This window comes from Oryctolagus cuniculus, chromosome 7 (assembly GCF_051225735.1).
Source record: "Oryctolagus cuniculus isolate XC-2025 breed Fujian yellow rabbit chromosome 7, ASM5122573v1, whole genome shotgun sequence".
NCBI classification, from domain to species: Eukaryota; Metazoa; Chordata; class Mammalia; order Lagomorpha; family Leporidae; genus Oryctolagus; species Oryctolagus cuniculus.
Genome location: NC_142873.1, coordinates 44958678 through 44974354, shown reverse-complemented (window position 1 = coordinate 44974354; position 15677 = coordinate 44958678). Strand labels below are relative to the sequence as shown.

The following is a 15677-nucleotide window of genomic DNA, read 5'->3' as shown; positions in this document are numbered from 1 at the left end:
TAGAGGAGGTTCAGACTAGTATGGATTACAAAGAAAAAAAAAAGCCTTATTCCCCAAATAAGGGGCAGAGTGATGGCCGGAACTAGGCTCCAGAAATGTTCTTCAAGTAAAGGGGGAATGTGAAGACTTCTAGAGAGAGGGACTAGGGAAAAGGAACCTACAGGACTCTTAAGATCAGGTTGTGGCCGGCACCGCAGCTCACTAGGCTAATCCTCCACCTTGCGGCGCCAGCACACCGGGTTCTAGTCCCGGTCGGGGCGCTGGATTCTGTCCTGGTTGCCCCTCTTCCAGGCCAGCTCTCTGCTGTGGCCAGGGAGTGCAGTGGAGGATGGCCCAAGTGCTTGGGCCCTGCACATTCATGGGAGACCAGGAGAAGCACCTGGCTCTTGCCATCGGATCAGCGTGGTGCCCCGGCCGCGGTGACCATTGGAGGGTGAACCAATGGCAAAAAGGAAGACCTTTCTCTCCGTCTCTCTCTCTCTCACTGTCCACTCTGCCTAAAGATCAGGTTGTAAGTAAAACATGATCATCATTTACCAACAACTGGGGTCAGCGTTGTGATGTAGCGGGTTAAGCTGCTTCTTGGAATGCTGGCTTCCAGTATCAGAGAGTCAGTTCAAGTCCCAGCTACTCTGCTTCCAATCAGCCTTCCTGCTAATGTGCCTTAGAAAGCAGCAGCAGATGGCCCACGTCTTTGGGCCCCTGCCATTCAGGTGGGAGACCAGGATGGAGTTTCTGGCTCCTGGCTTTGGCCAGGCCCAGAGCTGGCCATTTGGGGAGTGAACCAGTAGATGAAAGAGCTCTCTCTCTCTCTGTTGCTCTGTCTTGCAAATAAGTAAATCTTTAAATAATTTTTAAATTTTTTTAAAAATAAAAATTACGGCCGGCGCCGTGGCTCACTAGGCTAATCCTCCGCCTTGCGGCGCCAGCACACCGGGTTCTAGTCCCGGTCGGGGCGCTGGATTCTGTCCCGGTTGCCCCTCTTCCAGGCCAGCTCTCTGCTGTGGCCAGGGAGTGCAGTGGAGGATGGCCCAAGTGCTTGGGCCCTGCACCCCATGGGAGACCAGGAAAAGCACCTGGCTCCTGGCTCCTGCCATCGGATCAGCGCGGTGCGCTGGCTGCAGCGTGCCGGCCGCGGCGGCCATTGGAGGGTGAACCAACGGCAAAGGAAGACCTTTCTCTCTGTCTCTCTCTCTCACTGTCCACTCTGCCTGTCAAAAAAAATAAATAAATAAAAAATAAAATAAATAAAATAAATAAATATAAATAAAAATTACTAGTAAGCTCCAGATTACTCATGGGAATATTATGCATATTATGGTTTATCTCTGGTAAATTATGCTTTCAAGATCATTGGGAATCAGTAACATTAACAATGAATCATAACACCTGAATTCTAGTCACAACTCTACATTTATGTGTGTGTATAACTCTCTATTTTTAAATTCACAGATGAAAAATGTGAATGTTAATGATGCTTTGAAAAATATACACAGATTGCAGAATGGCTTAATCAACCTGATTAACATATGCATTAACTCACATATATCATGTATTTGTGTTGAGAACACTTAAAATCTATTACCAATTTCAAGCATATTATTAATATGGGTATTAATTATGGATACCATGTTACACTCTAGATCTCTTGAGTTTTGCCTTAATTTGGTGTGTGATTCCCGGCAAGTCATTTTTCCTCCCCGGAGCTTGATGAATCAGGGGAAGAGGGAAGTTAACGCAGCAGAAGCTGACTGCTGACTGTATTTGCCACTTAATCACCTCCGCACCTAAGGCCTGCAGGAAGCCTTTTGAAGCGGATTTAACCACATTCCTTGCTCTAGGAAGAACATAAGGACGATTCTGCTCTCCTCACAAGTCTGCATCAATCCAGGAAGCCTGCTTTGTCTCCTCGCCACGTGAACAGGACACAAAGAAATGGGTAGGGAAGACAGACTTGGACTATTGGAGGAAGCAAGGCTGCTTAGCACAGTGTGAAGACCGTGGACTTAAGCACATGAAACTTGGATCAACTACTTACAGAGAAATTAACTTCCATAGTTGTGGGTTGCTGGTAGACTTATATGAGTAACATGAAAATTCTGACATATTATCTTCTCAGTAAATATTAGACTCTCTTCCTGTCTTTACTCTTAGCCAATTCAAGTCTTCATGAGGATAATCAGTACCAGTATGAATCCTGAATCCATATCCCAAACCTTCCCACTTCACTCATCCAGCCATCCTTCATCTGAAGTACTATTGGACAAGCAGGTAAATGAAATAAAACACCTGTATCAGTACAGCTCCATTATTTTAAGTGAATCCCTGGACCATCAGACACTACATCCAGGCCAAAAATCCTGAATTTTGCAATTAGTACTTTGTAGTAGTGAACCTGTCTCTTCTTTGGTAAAATTAGCAAAATATTACAGGTTTTATGTGCCTCCCAGCTGCTGTGGATTAGAAACATCGTTTAGGGGCCAGCACTGTGATGTAGTGGGGTAAAGCTGCCTGCATCCCATATGGGCACCAGTTCCAGTTCTGGCTGCTCCACTTCCGATCCAGCTCCCTGCTGATGCGCCTGGGAAAGCAGCTGAGGATGGCCCAAGTCCTTGGGCCCCTGCAACCGCGTGGGAGACCCAGAAGAAACTCCTGGCTCCTGGCCATTGCAGCCATTTGGGGAGTGAACCAGCGTTTGGAAGCTGTCTCTGTCTCTCTATGTGGCTCTGCCTTTCAAATAAATACATCTTTTAAAAACACTGTTTATGTGAGCCGGCGCTGTGGCTCAATAGGCTAATCCTCCACCTTGCGGCGCCGGCACACCGGGTTCTAGTCCCGGTCGGGGCGCCGGATTCTGTCCCGGTTGCCCCTCTTCCAGGCCAGCTCTCTGCTATGGCCAGGGAGTGCAGTGGAGGATGGCCCAGGTGCTTGGGCCCTGCACCCCATGGGAGACCAGGAAAAAGCACCTGGATCCTGGCTCCTGCCATCGGATCAGCGCGGTGCGCCGGCTGCAGCGGCGGCCATTGGAGGGTGAACCAACGGCAAGGGAAGACCTTTCTCTCTCTCTCTCTCTCTCTCTCTCTCACTGTCTGCCTATCAAAAAAATTAAAAAAAAAAAAACCAAAAACACTGTTTATGGAAACATTCTGTAAACTATACAATTGCAGGTGCCGGTGATTGCACGCGAACAATCACGTTCCCTAGCCAAAAGCAAAGGCTTTGCTAACTCGCCGCGCTCTCTGACGCGCGGGCCTCGGTTCGTGGGCAGCGGCCAGGAGGCGCCAGCGTAGCTGTCCCTCGGCCGCAGAGCCTGCGAGTCCGTCTCGGAAAACCCACCCGGCCGCAGCTTTCCGCCCGAGGAGTCACAGCTTGTCGCCCGACTCGGGTCAGCCGGTTATTTACTGCCCCCGCCAGGTGATAACCTGAGCTTCAGAATCACGTGGTAGGCAAACCCCCAAAGAGGGCGCTCCTCCCCACTGACTCCGAACTTTTCCCCAACTTCCCAGCGATTAATTTTCTGGTTCCTACCCCGCCCTTCGGTCCCTCCGAACACAATTCCCCCGGGACAAATAAATGCTGCGGCCCCATTGGCCCGACTCCCCGCTGACGCGTAAACTGACCAATTGCAGAAGAGCAGGCCTTGAGGGGGTAATTCCATTGGCTCGATGCCCTGTTCCTCAAAACCCCGGAGAGCGCCACGCGGTGGGGGAGGGGACGTCTCGCTGAGCCCCGGGCAAGGGGTTTTGATCCGTTTTGCCTTTGTTTTACAACTCCGTAAAAGTGATGGCTGGAGTTCCAGTTTCCTGTGCCCCAGGCACGGCCATCTCTACTCCCCCGAGGGGACACCGTATCCTCAGGAAGATGTCCTACAGCTCGCAGCAACTGAGGCTGAAAGGGCTAGGGGCATTTTCCTCAAATTCCGTTTGAGGACGCTCGGCCTCAGAGCCCCTCACTGACAGATGCGTCGCCCCTACGTTGGCTCCTGGCCAGGTGCAATCCACGTTCCTGGTGTCCCGCTGGGGGCGGGGTTTGTGTGGGCAGGACCAGGATACGAGATCCTGGAGGAAAGAAAAGGTGTCGCGTTTGGGGCGGGCGGCCAGCTCGGCTGACTTGGCAGGGCTGGGCTCTTCGGAACAGGTAATACCCAGGGGGCTTGTTGGTCCCGGCCTGAGCTATCGCTGCAGGCGAGCTCCCCGGATGACAGGTGAGGGGGCTGTGCAGATGAGCAAGGGGGAGACTGGCAGAGAGAAGGAGGAGCCCCGGAACTGGAGGGTGGCGGGCAGCCATCATCCCCCCTGTGCGTGACTCTCCGTCCCACAGAAGCATGGACCTCGGCACCCCTGACCTGCTGGACGCCTGGCTGGAGCCCCCAGAGGATATTTTCTCCACAGGCTCCTACCTGGAGCTGGGACTCCAGTGTCCTCCCCCAGAGGCCCCAGGGACCAGGCTGCAGGAGCAGGGCCCACAAGGCTGGGAGTCTGGCGGGGACCATGGCTGTGTGAGTGTGAAGAGTGGGAGTGGGAGTGGGGATGACACAGGACTCCGGGACACGAAGCCCCAAGAGGATTCAGCCCCGAGTGGGGGGAGTCGTCTGAAAACAGACTTCAACATAGACATGGGTTGTGACTATCTCGTGCTCAAAAAGGCCAAGGGCTGAAATTAAAGCATGAAGGATCTGGGTCTGATTTCAGGTAGGATTATATGCATACACACACATACCCTCTCCTGTTGTAGGGCCTTCAGGAGAACGAGCCTGAAGACTGCCTGAGGATCTTCATCGATCCCAATGAGGTGTACTGCTCAGAGGCCTCTCCTGGCAGCGACAGTGGCATTTCTGAGGACCCCGGCGGTTCAGACAGCCCCCCTGCCCCTCAAGCACCCAGTTCTCCTGCCCTCTATGAGGTTGTCTATGAGGCAGGGGCCCTGGAGAGCATGCAGGGGGAAGCTGGACCCACCGTAGGGCTCATCTCCATTCAGCTTGGTCAGTGTTCTTTGTGGGAAGGGGGCAGTGACCCTTCAGGGCCAGCCCTAGCCATGGAGTAAAGGGGGCTTCCCCAGCCCCTGCCACTACCCAGGCCCTGCTGCCTTCTCCTTGTCTCTCTCAGATCAGTGGAGCCGACCATTGATGGCACCTGATGCCTGCATGGTCAACAAGCTGCCCTTGGATGCCCAGACCCACATCCTGCCGAGAGCAGGCACCGTAGCCCCCGTGCTGCCTGAGACCCTGGTGAGTCCTGGGGTTGGCCGGAGCCAGTGCTCTCTGATCCGCACCCTTAAGGGTACTTCAGTTTGTAGAAAAACGGAACTAAAAGAGGATACCAGTTTCCATAGACTTCTTGAAGATCCTTTGTATATACTCACAAATTGGAGAAACGGAAACGGATGAGGAAATCGGTCTGTGCCTCAGCTGTTGTGTTACTGGCCTGAAGACCAATGAACAACTTTAAGAGGAGCAAAAGATGAGAGAGAGAGACACCTTGGCCTAAGGTGGTGGCCCCCAGTTATGGAGAGGTAGGGTAAGGGAATCTGGGGACAGGGCTATAGAGACAGCTGAGACCTCGTGTGCCCTGCATGTTCAGCAGAGCCATTGTCTCGGCCTTGGGCTGGCACAGATATGGCCCAGGCCGCCTGGGAATCCCTAGTTTGTGGATACAGGTGAGGGAGGAGAAGCAGCTGCAACAGTGTTGCCACTGAACAATTGTGAGGTAGCAAATACCAGTGGCCAGTGCTACAGGGTAGCCAGGACCAGTGCTGCATGGGATGCTGGGAGGCCTTCCCCAGGCTGGCTGGGCGGGTTCTTATAGAAGGGTAGAAGTGCACTGTGCTTCCATCACTGTCCCTCCCTTTACCCTGAAAAATACTCTTTGTGCGTAAAAGGCAGGAAACAGGTCCTTACCCTCCTTTCAAAGCTGTGGTTCAAAGTGAGATCAGAAGCCAAAGAATCTTGGACTGAGGAACCTTAAGTCCAAGGCTTCGAACTTGAGTGAAGCATCAGTGAGTGTTTGTGGGTTTGCTTTTTTAGTTATTTTGTTCTATTTTTATTTTTTTAGACTTATTTTGAAGTTACAATGATGGGGGGGTGGAGAGAGAGAGAGAAAGAGAGAGATCTTCCAGATGCTGGTTCACTTCCCAGATGGCTTCAATGGCCTGGCTGAAACCAGGAGCCAGGAACTCCATCAGGGTCTCCCATATGGGTGCAGGGGCCCAAACACTTAGGTCATCTTCTTTTTTTTTTTTAATCTTTTTTTTTTTTTTTTTTTTTTTTTTGACAGGCAGAGTGGACAGTGAGAGAGAGAGAGAGAGAGAGAGAAAGGTCTTCCTTTGCCATTGGTTCACCCTCCAATGGCTGCCGCAGCCAGCGCGCTGCGGCCAGCGCACCGCACTGATCCGATGGCAGGAGCCAGGTGCTTCTCCTGGTCTCCCATGGGGTGCAGGGCCCAAGCACTTGGGCCATGCTCCACTGCACTCCCGGGCCACAGCAGAGAGCTGGCCTGGAAGAGGGGCAACTGGGACAGAATCTGGTGCCCCAACCGGGACTAGAACCCGGTGTGCCGGCGCCACAAGGCGGAGGATTAGCCTAGTGAGCCGCGGTGCCAGCCTTAGGTCATCTTCTGCCACTTTTCCCAAGCTAATAGCAGGGAGCTGGATCGGAAGTGAAGCTGCTGGGACATATGGCATGCCAGTGTCACTTAACCTGCTGTCCACCCCCTTGTTCTATTTTTAGATAAAACCCTCTGGGCTACATTCTCAGGGATTTTGGTAAGGTGGATTTAAAGAGATCCTCTTGATAGTTCCGCTAAGCAAACACAGGAACAAGAAGGAAACATCAGATAAAGGCAGATAGGAAATAGCATAGCCAAAAGCCAAAGCAAATTCTTCTGAAGTTACAAAATGAAGCAAAACTTTAAGACAGCAACACCAGTGACAAAGGCAGGTTACCCAGTGAATGGGCTCTGGTTGAACCCGGATGTCATCAAGGCTGCACACGTCTCACTTGGCTGATCCAGGGGACATCCTTGTCTGAAAGGGGCCAGATTCTCAGTCTGGAAAGTGGAGCTCAGACTGTAGAGAACAGGCCACTGCCTTGGGCGGCCCCAGGGATTCACAGGCACCTGGGTAGCACACAGCCAAGTGGAAGTTGATGGCTGAAAGTGAATCATTTGCCTGCCTCCCACACTCACCGAATGAGCTTTCTAAGTGCTCTCAGATGCTCCAAGGTTTGGGGAGACATGGACCAGAACAGTCCCTCCCTAGCTGGCTCAGGTCAAGGTCCTGTGTACGGGCACAGAACCACTGCTTTCCCTTGTCAGCCTCAGGTTTCTTTGCCTTGTTGATTGGCCCCTGTCTGAATTCAGTTCTCTGCCCCTCACTTCACCTTGGGCTGGATTGATTCCCCAGTACAAACAGGAACCACTCCTCAGAAGGCAGCAAGGGGACGCCTGGGTACTGGAAATGGGATGACTCCCCATTCTCTCACCTCTCCTAAACCCCAGCTGCCATGTCAACCACTGTTCCTGACAGATGAGGAGAAGCGGCTGCTGGGGCAGGAAGGGGTTTCTTTGCCCTCTCACCTGCCCCTCACCAAGGTAACACTTTTCCTAAGGGGCCCCTTCAAGGCCTTTGAGGAACCCAGATTCCAGGGAAGAGCTGGGGTTGGGGGGAGGTTGAGGGTCCAGAATTGACACGGTATCCTGGGGCTCCAGGCAGAGGAGAGGGTCCTCAAGAAAGTCAGGAGGAAAATCCGGAACAAGCAGTCAGCTCAGGACAGCCGGAGGCGGAAGAAAGAGTACATCGATGGCCTAGAGAGCAGGTGCGTGGGGTGCATTTCTGGCTTCCTGTGGGGCCACACTTGGGGGCCGTCTTCCTCACCAAGGCGGGCAAGGCAAGGCACTCAGATTGCCCAGCCTCGGCCTACTTCTCCGCACTCCCTAGGGTGGCAGCCTGTTCTGCACAGAACCAGGAACTACAGAAAAAAGTTCAGGAGCTAGAGAGGCACAACATGTGAGTCCAACCATCATGCGGATGTGGGTACCGGGGCAGGGAGGCCAGGCACACGAGGGCAGCACTCTGGGCTCTGCCCCCAGACGCTAACTCTTCATTCCTCCTTCCCCAGCTCCTTGGTGGCTCAGCTCCGCCAGCTGCAGACACTCATTGCTCAAACCTCCACCAAGGCTGCCCAGACCAGCACTTGTGTTGTGGTAACATCAGTCTGTCTACTCCCCACCTCATGCCGACACCCCTACTACCCAACCATCCCTAGTAACCCCAACTGCTCCCTGCTCCTTCCCTTTCTGGTCCCCACAGTCCAAGTGTCCTCTTGTTTCCTTCCAGATACTTCTTTTTTCCCTGGCTCTCATCATCCTGCCCAGCTTCAGCCCCTTTCAAGGCCTACCAGAAGCTGGGCCTGAGGATTACCAGGCTCATGGAGGTGAGAGGCAAAGGCAGGGAGTGACCCCTGGTAACCATGCAGCTGAGGGCCGGGGCTGGCAGCAGTGGACAGCTCTGCTCTCCACGGTGGTCAAGCAACAGAAGGAAGGTCCTGTCTAGGCCCCCCCCCCCAAGAGTGCTACTACTACTGTCCCTTTTCTTTCACCTCACAGTGATTTCCCGAAATATCCTGACCCACAAGGACATGACAGAAAATCTGGACACCCCAGTGACAGAGTCCAGGCTGAGGGAGCCACCTGGAGCCAAGAGTGCCAACGACTCTGCGAGGACACTGCTTGAGAAGATGGGAGGGAGGGTGGGACCCAGGGGGCGTGCCACAGCAGTGCTGCATGCAGATGAGATGTGAGCATGGCCAAGACCTTCCCTGTCCACTTCCCAATCACAAAGAGGCACCCAGCGCTCCGCGGGAGTTCAGGTGGCTTTACCCTCATGGGTGGGAATCACTTTGTAACACCTGGGAGACATCTGCACCCTGAGGCCTGTCAGCCTCTTCCACGGGCACTGCAAATACTCTCCTGGTGTATCTGTGATTTTGTTTCTTCTTTAGGGATAGGGTGGAGGGGAGAGAGGAGTTTTGACTAAGAAATAAAAAAGTGCATACCAAAAGTTTTAAATCAGCCATGAAGGAGGGGGATGATGGGTACTTGGTAGACTGGGGCCTCAGTTGCCACCCCCTTTCCCTTCTGTCCCCATGACTGTCCCAAACCAAATCACACTAAGGAAGGAAACTATTTTACTCTTTTTATTCTGCCCAATAATGATCTAGAAAAGGAGAATGGGGGAAGGGGCACCGTCACAAGGCTCCACCAAGCGTGCCAATCAGTCCATTCCACTCGTCTGTGTGAGATAAGGTCTGCAGGGCCCAGGATGACGGCTGGATGGAGTTATATGGACTCGATTTGCTTCCGGACCTTTTCCAGAGCCTTTCTGTCCAGTTGTCGCTGTCGAATGATGACGAGGCAAGCGAAGACCAAGGCCACACCCAAGACAGCCCCTTCGAATTTCCAGAACAAACGCTGTTCCATCAGAGCCGAACGGCAGCTGAGAGCAGGAAGGAACAAGTTATTCCCAGGAAAGGTCACAGAGCCTCTCCCTCCAACGCTCCTTCCACGTCAGCCTAACCGCTGGAATCCAGGAGGAAAAGAGGAAGCCAGGGTGGCCTTCCAGTGTGTTTACAGCCTGGGTGAGATAAGCAGGCCCAACATTAACCGATCCTACTAAAGATAAACTATGGCCAAGACAGTGCTGAGGAGCAGAGGACCTGGGTTCGAGGAACTTGGCCCCAAATCCCCTCCTTCTTCCAGTATGCCACACGGCCCCCAAACTGAAGGAGGGCCAGGAGGACCATCTAAAATCACAGGATCACAGCCGGCGATCTTGGGGAAGATAAACGGCGCTCACCTTTTGAACTCATTCCTTTTCGATGAGCTGCACATGATTTTCTCCACATACCCTGTGGAGCCACACTCAGGGGTGGTTTTCTGCGGGGACAGAAGAATCAAAGCACGTTTTAGGCAGGAGAAAGTCTGCCACCCACAGAGGCCAGGAGCCCCGCTGCTGCGGCTCACAGGTGACCAGGGGCTAATGAAGTGTTCTGATGTGAATGCTGGTGGTGGGCAGTGTGTTGGAAAACAGCGTAGGTTTAACAGTCCAGGAGAGGCCGCGCAGCCTGCGGAGCCTACTGTACTTAAAAAAAAAAAAAAAAAAAAAAAAAAAAAAGCCAGGGAGAGAAAACGGATACTCACAGTCTGGAAATTAGAACAGGCAGTGCACTCCTCTGCCACCACAAACTCTTCCACCAGCCAGCACGGCAAATTCGAGGTGCTCGCTAAAAGGAAAAAGAAACGCCAGCCCCGGACCATTCAGAAAACATTCCTCCCCAGCACCTCGTCTGCCCCCAACCCCTGCGGTGCCGCCCTCTCCCGCCTGTACCCTGGGTACAAGATGACCTACGGGGCTGTCGGGTTCCCAGGCAATCACGCACCTGACAGCTTCTCCTCCGGCACGGAAGCCTCTGCCTGGCTGCAGCGGGCGAGAGAAGGGTGAAACTCAGAAACAGGGCACCCCCACCTCCACTGCGCAAGCACAAGGTTTCCAGCTTCCCCGAGGACAGGGGCGACCCAGCCCCCCGTGCCTCGCTTTCCCCTTTCCGCAGCCCCTTCTTACCAGAGCTTTAAGGTGAAAGCCCAGAGCAACCAGCAAAGGCGGCGGCCCTGGGGGAGGCCACGCCTCCTCGCGCCCGCAGGCATGGAGCGCTCAGGGTCGGACCTGTGGGAACACAAGGACCTGTTCGACTGGCCTCGCGCCTCGGGCTGCAGCCCTCCCGGGGATTCCAGGTCAGGGCGGCGAAAAGCCGGGCTGTCGGGGCAGACACGCTATCCGGGCGTCCCCATAGCCAGAGAAAAGCCCAGAGGTATCTGCTGACAGGCCCGCGGGGGTCCTAAAGGGAGCCCCGGCGCTGAGCGCACCGGCCTAGCCCCCGGTCACCTCGGCCTCCGCCCCCGGCGCGGCCATCTTGCCGCGCGGAGGATCCTGGGGCGCGCGGCCTGGTTCTCCCGGGCACGCCCCGGCGTCGCCTGCTGGGGCTTGTAGTCCCGGGTGCGCGGCGCCGCTCGGCCCGCCCCTCCGTGGGCGTTGCCTCTCGCTGCCCATTGGCTCGGCGCCCCGCTGCATTGTGGGGCCGGTAGTTTTTGCGCGAGCGGAGGAAATGGCTGCGGCCGTGACTCCCCTGCCGCTGCCTCGGGTGTCTCCCGTTTGCCCGTGAACGCCTGCTGGGTGAGCAGGGAGACTTTAGGACGAGAGAAGACATCGCCCTCCGAGGACTCTGCTCCCTCACGAAGGCCCCGGAGCTCGCCATTTAGCGTCAGTCTCTGACTCCCGTCCCTACACGCGATGGTCCGGGGGAGAAGCTGAGTGGGCGGCGTCGGATGGAGGCGAAACTGCATTTTGTGCTCCCTGCGGGAGCGGGAATACCTGGGACACGCTGAGCGTGAACCGTCCTGCCGCCTCTGCGCTCCCCCCCAGTCCACGCAGCCGCACGCGTCACGGCGCTTCATGGTACTTGCTCAGCACTCCGCAGAGCTGGCCCTTGGGATGAGCTCCCCAGGTGTTCTCCGCGCGCCCCGGCTCCTACACGGTGCAGTAGTCCTGAGTGCAGTGATATTTACAGGCCGAGGAGGTGTTGCGTCGAGGGCCCAGTGCTTGTCAGCTGCAAAAACAGAAATGCCCGCGTGCGTCTTCTAGCCTTTCTTCCGAGATGCGAGTGAAATGTGTCTGGAAATGTTTATTTTATTCTCCCTATGATATTGGTTCACAGTTCTGTCATACTTTTTTTTTCTTCCTATGGGCTAGACAAAGACTGGCATCTCCTCGGACAGGTTCACTCCCCTAATGTGCACCACCGGCCGAAACGAGGCCTGCGGCCAGGAATGGAATTCAACCCGGGTTTCCTACATGGGTGGCAAAGACCCAACTACTGAAGCCATCACCGCTGGGTCCCAGGCTTCATATTACCAGGAAGCTGGAATCTGGGAGCCAAGACTATGGGGACGATGGCCCAGGAGCTCCAGTGTGGGACCCGGCATCTTCACTACCAGGCCAAGCGCCCACTCCTGTCATACTTTTTGAATTCAACATTCAGCTTATTTTAGTACTGCTCAGTAATCCTGAGGCATCAGTGTTACACCCGTTTGTAAGTAAAGTCAGCAAGCTAGGGAGTAGGAAAGCTGAGGCACGAGCCCACACTTCCAGCTCCTGGGCCAAAGGTTAACGTCAGCTTTCCACCCCGCTGGTGTTAAAGCATGCTGTAGACTCAGCCCTGCAGTGACTTGACCCACACTCCGAGTTCCTATTTCACTGTCTGCTGTTCTGCCCTTATTTCCCTCCTAATGTCACATACATGTGTGCCTGCAGCCTCCTGCACAGCGAGACCTTGTGAGTTGAGTTTTCTTGGATGCTCATCAGATAGACAAGTAGATACTGAAGCTAAACTTCCAGGTGGGAGTTGTGGCTCAGCTGCTGCTTGGGATCCAGTCACACCTCCGCATCCCGTCTGGCTTCCTGCTCATCCTGGAGGCAGTGGGTGACGGCCCGAGCCTTGCCTCCTACATGGGAAGCCTGGATGGGGTTCCTGGTTCCTGGCTTCTGCCTGGCTCAGCTCTGGCTGTTGTAGGCATTTGGGGATGTAAACAGTGGGTAAGAAGATCTCTGTTTCTGTCACTGCCTTCAAATAAATAAACTTAAGAAAAAAAAATGCACCAAGGATTAAGAGGGAGAAAAAAACATTTTTTAAATTTATATGCTTATTTGAAAAGCAGAGTTACAGGAGGGGCGGGGAAAGGGAAGGGAGAGAGGGCCTCCATCTGCTGGCTCACTCCCCAAATGGCCTCAGTGTAGGGCTGGGCCAGGCCAAAGCCAGGAGCCTGGAACTGCATCTGGGTCTTCATGTGGGGGTCAAGGGTCCAAGAACCTGGGCCATCTGCTGCCTCCCCAGGAGGCAGAGCAGCTGGGATGCAAACCAGCACCCATATGTGTTGCAGGTGGAGGCTCAACTCACTGCAATGCTAGACCCAAGAAAAACATTTTTGAAAATATATTTCAGGGGCAGGTGTTGTGTAGTGGGTAGAGCTGCTACCTGAGCACTGGTTCATGTCCTACCTGTTCTACTTCTGATCCAGTTCCCTGCTAATGCACCTGGGAAGGCAATGGAGGATGACCCATGTGCTTGGGCCCCTGCTACCCATGTTGGAGATAGGGAAGAAGCTCCTGGCTCCTGGCTTTGACCTGGCCCAGCACCGTCCTTGGCAGCCATTTGGGAGTGAACCGGCAGTTGGAAGATCTCTCTTTGTCTCTCCTTCTCTCTCTGTAACTCTGTTTTTCAAATAAATAAATGAATAAATGTTTTCAAAATTTCATATATAGGTGCTAATAAGATACTGTGGACCTCAAGATCTAGGGCTTTGTGTCCATGTTTTTTCCTTGTTAGCTCCACTCTTCATTCTCTTCTCCCACAATGTCTTTGTTTTTTAAAGATTTTTATTTGAAAGGCAGAGTTACAGAGAGAGAGGGAGAGATCATCTTCTATCCACTAGTTCACCCCCAGATGGCCTCAATGACTCTCAAGCCAGGAGCCTGGAACTCCATACAGATCTTCCACGTGGGTGGTAGGGGCCCAGGCAGCCAGGCCACCTTTAGCTGCTTTGCCAGGCACATTAGCAGGGAGATGGATTGGAAATGGAGCAGCGGGATTTGAACCAGCACTCACATGGGATGTTGGTGTCGCAGGTGCCAGCTTAATCTGCTGTGCCACACACTAGCTCCCAAGATGTCTTTCTGAAGACCACTGCTACCACCCTTCAGCATAGCCCTAAGGACTAGAGCACTTTATTTTTCATCTTCATTAATTATTTATTTGAGAAGCAAACTGACACACAGAGAGCTCCCTTCCTCTGATTCACTCTTCAAATACAAAGACTGGGGCTGGGCTAGGCTGAAGCCAGGAGCCTGGAACTTGATCCAGGTCAACATTTGTGTGGCAGGGACCCAACTACTGGGGTCAGCACTGCCCTCTGAGGATCTGCATTTAGCAGGAAGCTGGAGTCAGGAGTCCAGCCAGATTTCTTTTTTAAAGATTTATTTATTTATTTATTTATTTATTTATTTATTTATTTATTTTTATGAAAGGCAGAGTGACAGAGATTCCATCTACTGGTTCACTCCCCAGATGGCTGCAACAGCTGGAGCTGAGTGGATCTGAAATGAAGCCAGGAGCCAGGAGCTTCTTCCGGGTCTCCCACATGGGTTTATGGACCCAAGGATTTGGGCCATCTTCCACTGCTTTCCCAAGCCACAAGCAGAGAGCTGGATCGGAAGAGGAGCAGCTGAGACACGAGCTGTTGCCCATATGGGATGCCAGCGCCACCGGCGGAGGCTTAGCCTAATATGGCACAGTATTAACCGCTCTAGCCAGATATGGAACCCAGGCACTCTGACGTGGGATCAGGAGACCACCGCTAGGCCAAACACTTGCCCCTCGAGTACTTTATTTGGGGTTTAACGTGTATCTGGGGGCAGGCATTTGGCTCAGTGGTTACATTGCCACCTGGAACATGCACATCCCATATCAGAGTGCCTGGTGCAAGTCCTGGCTCTGCTTCTGATCCAGTTTCTTGCTAATGCATATCGTGGGAGAGAGCAGATGATGGCCGAAGTCCATGGGTCCCTGCCACCCACTTATGAGACCTAGACTGAGTTCTGAGCTCCTGGCTTCAGTCTGACCCTGCCCTGGCTGTTGGGGGCATTTGGAGAGTGAGCCAGTAGATAGAAGGTATCTCTCTGCTTAAAATGAAAATAAATAAATAAAATTACACACAGAATAAATCTGGTGATATGTCCCATGAATTCTATGTCTTCCCATCAGGCCTAAAGCTGGCATGTCGAGAGCAAGGACAACAAGACTGCGAAAAGACCACTGAGTGGGAGTTAAATCCTGGTGGGGTGGACGTCGGAGAGCAGCAGTAGAGCCTCTGGCTGCTTGGGAATCCTGGCTGCTCTGAGCTTCCTCTGCAGATTTCTGCTCATGAACCAGGGAGGCTGTGGATGACAGCCCAAAATGTGGATCCCTGCCACCCATGTAGAGAACCCAGATGGAGTTTCTAGCTCAGTCCATTTGGGGAATGAGCCAGCAGATAGAAGATCCATCTGTCATCCTGTGTTACAAATAAATTAACAAATCCTTTATTTTTTATTTATTTGAAAGTCAGAGTTACACACAGAGAGAAGGAGAGCAGAAAGAGATCTTCCATCTACTGTTTCACTCCCCCTTGGCTGCAATGGCCAGAGCTTCACCAGTCCATAGTCAGGAGCCAGGAGCTTCATCCGGGTCTTCCCACGTGGGTGAGGGTCCCAAGGACTTGGGCCATCTTCTTCTTTCCCAGGCCTTAGCAGAGAGCTGGGTTGGAAGTGGAGCAGCCGGGACTTGAACCAGCACTCATATGGGATGCCGGCACTGCAGGCAGCAGCTTACCCGATACACCACAGTGCCGGCCCCAATCTTTTTAAAAAACTGATGAGGGGCTGGGACGATGGCATAGCAGGTAAAGCCATTGCCTGCAGTGCTGGCATCCCATATGGGTTCTGGTTCAAGACCTGGCTGCTCCAGCTCTCTGCTATGGTCTGGGAAAGCAGTAGAAGATGGTCCAAGTCCTTGGGACCCTGCATCCCTTTGGGAG

At 53.4% G+C, this 15677-nt stretch overlaps 2 protein-coding genes across 5 annotated transcripts; one reads left to right on the top strand and one right to left on the bottom strand.

Moving 5' to 3' along the window:
• Positions 1-3849: 3849 nt before the first annotated feature.
• CREB3L4 (cAMP responsive element binding protein 3 like 4) lies at positions 3850-9065 on the top strand. Of its 4 annotated transcripts, none has more exons than XM_008264389.5 (10): positions 3850-3990; positions 4321-4498; positions 4735-4981; positions 5106-5227; positions 7494-7586; positions 7704-7810; positions 7933-8001; positions 8114-8198; positions 8332-8428; positions 8601-9065. In XM_008264389.5, exons 2-10 carry the CDS (start codon positions 4325-4327, stop codon positions 8792-8794), a joined length of 1188 nt encoding a protein of 395 aa, XP_008262611.4. In that variant the 5' UTR covers positions 3850-3990; positions 4321-4324; the 3' UTR covers positions 8795-9065. The 4 variants fall into 4 exon arrangements, with proteins under 4 accessions (XP_008262611.4, XP_051713239.3, XP_051713240.3 ...); XM_051857279.3 differs by lacking the exon at positions 3850-3990 and adding an exon at positions 4034-4137; XM_051857280.3 differs by lacking the exon at positions 3850-3990 and adding an exon at positions 4047-4204 and having other exon boundaries at positions 4392-4498.
• Positions 9066-9172: 107 nt separating this feature from the next.
• On the bottom strand, positions 9173-10987 carry JTB (jumping translocation breakpoint). Its single transcript, XM_002715480.6, has 6 exons — positions 10936-10987; positions 10615-10716; positions 10433-10470; positions 10194-10276; positions 9850-9929; positions 9173-9489 (listed from the first exon to the last, which is right to left on the bottom strand). The coding sequence occupies exons 2-6, from the start codon at positions 10695-10697 to the stop codon at positions 9333-9335; spliced, it is 441 nt and encodes a 146-aa protein (XP_002715526.1). The 5' UTR covers positions 10698-10716; positions 10936-10987; the 3' UTR covers positions 9173-9332.
• Positions 10988-15677: the final 4690 nt, after the last annotated feature.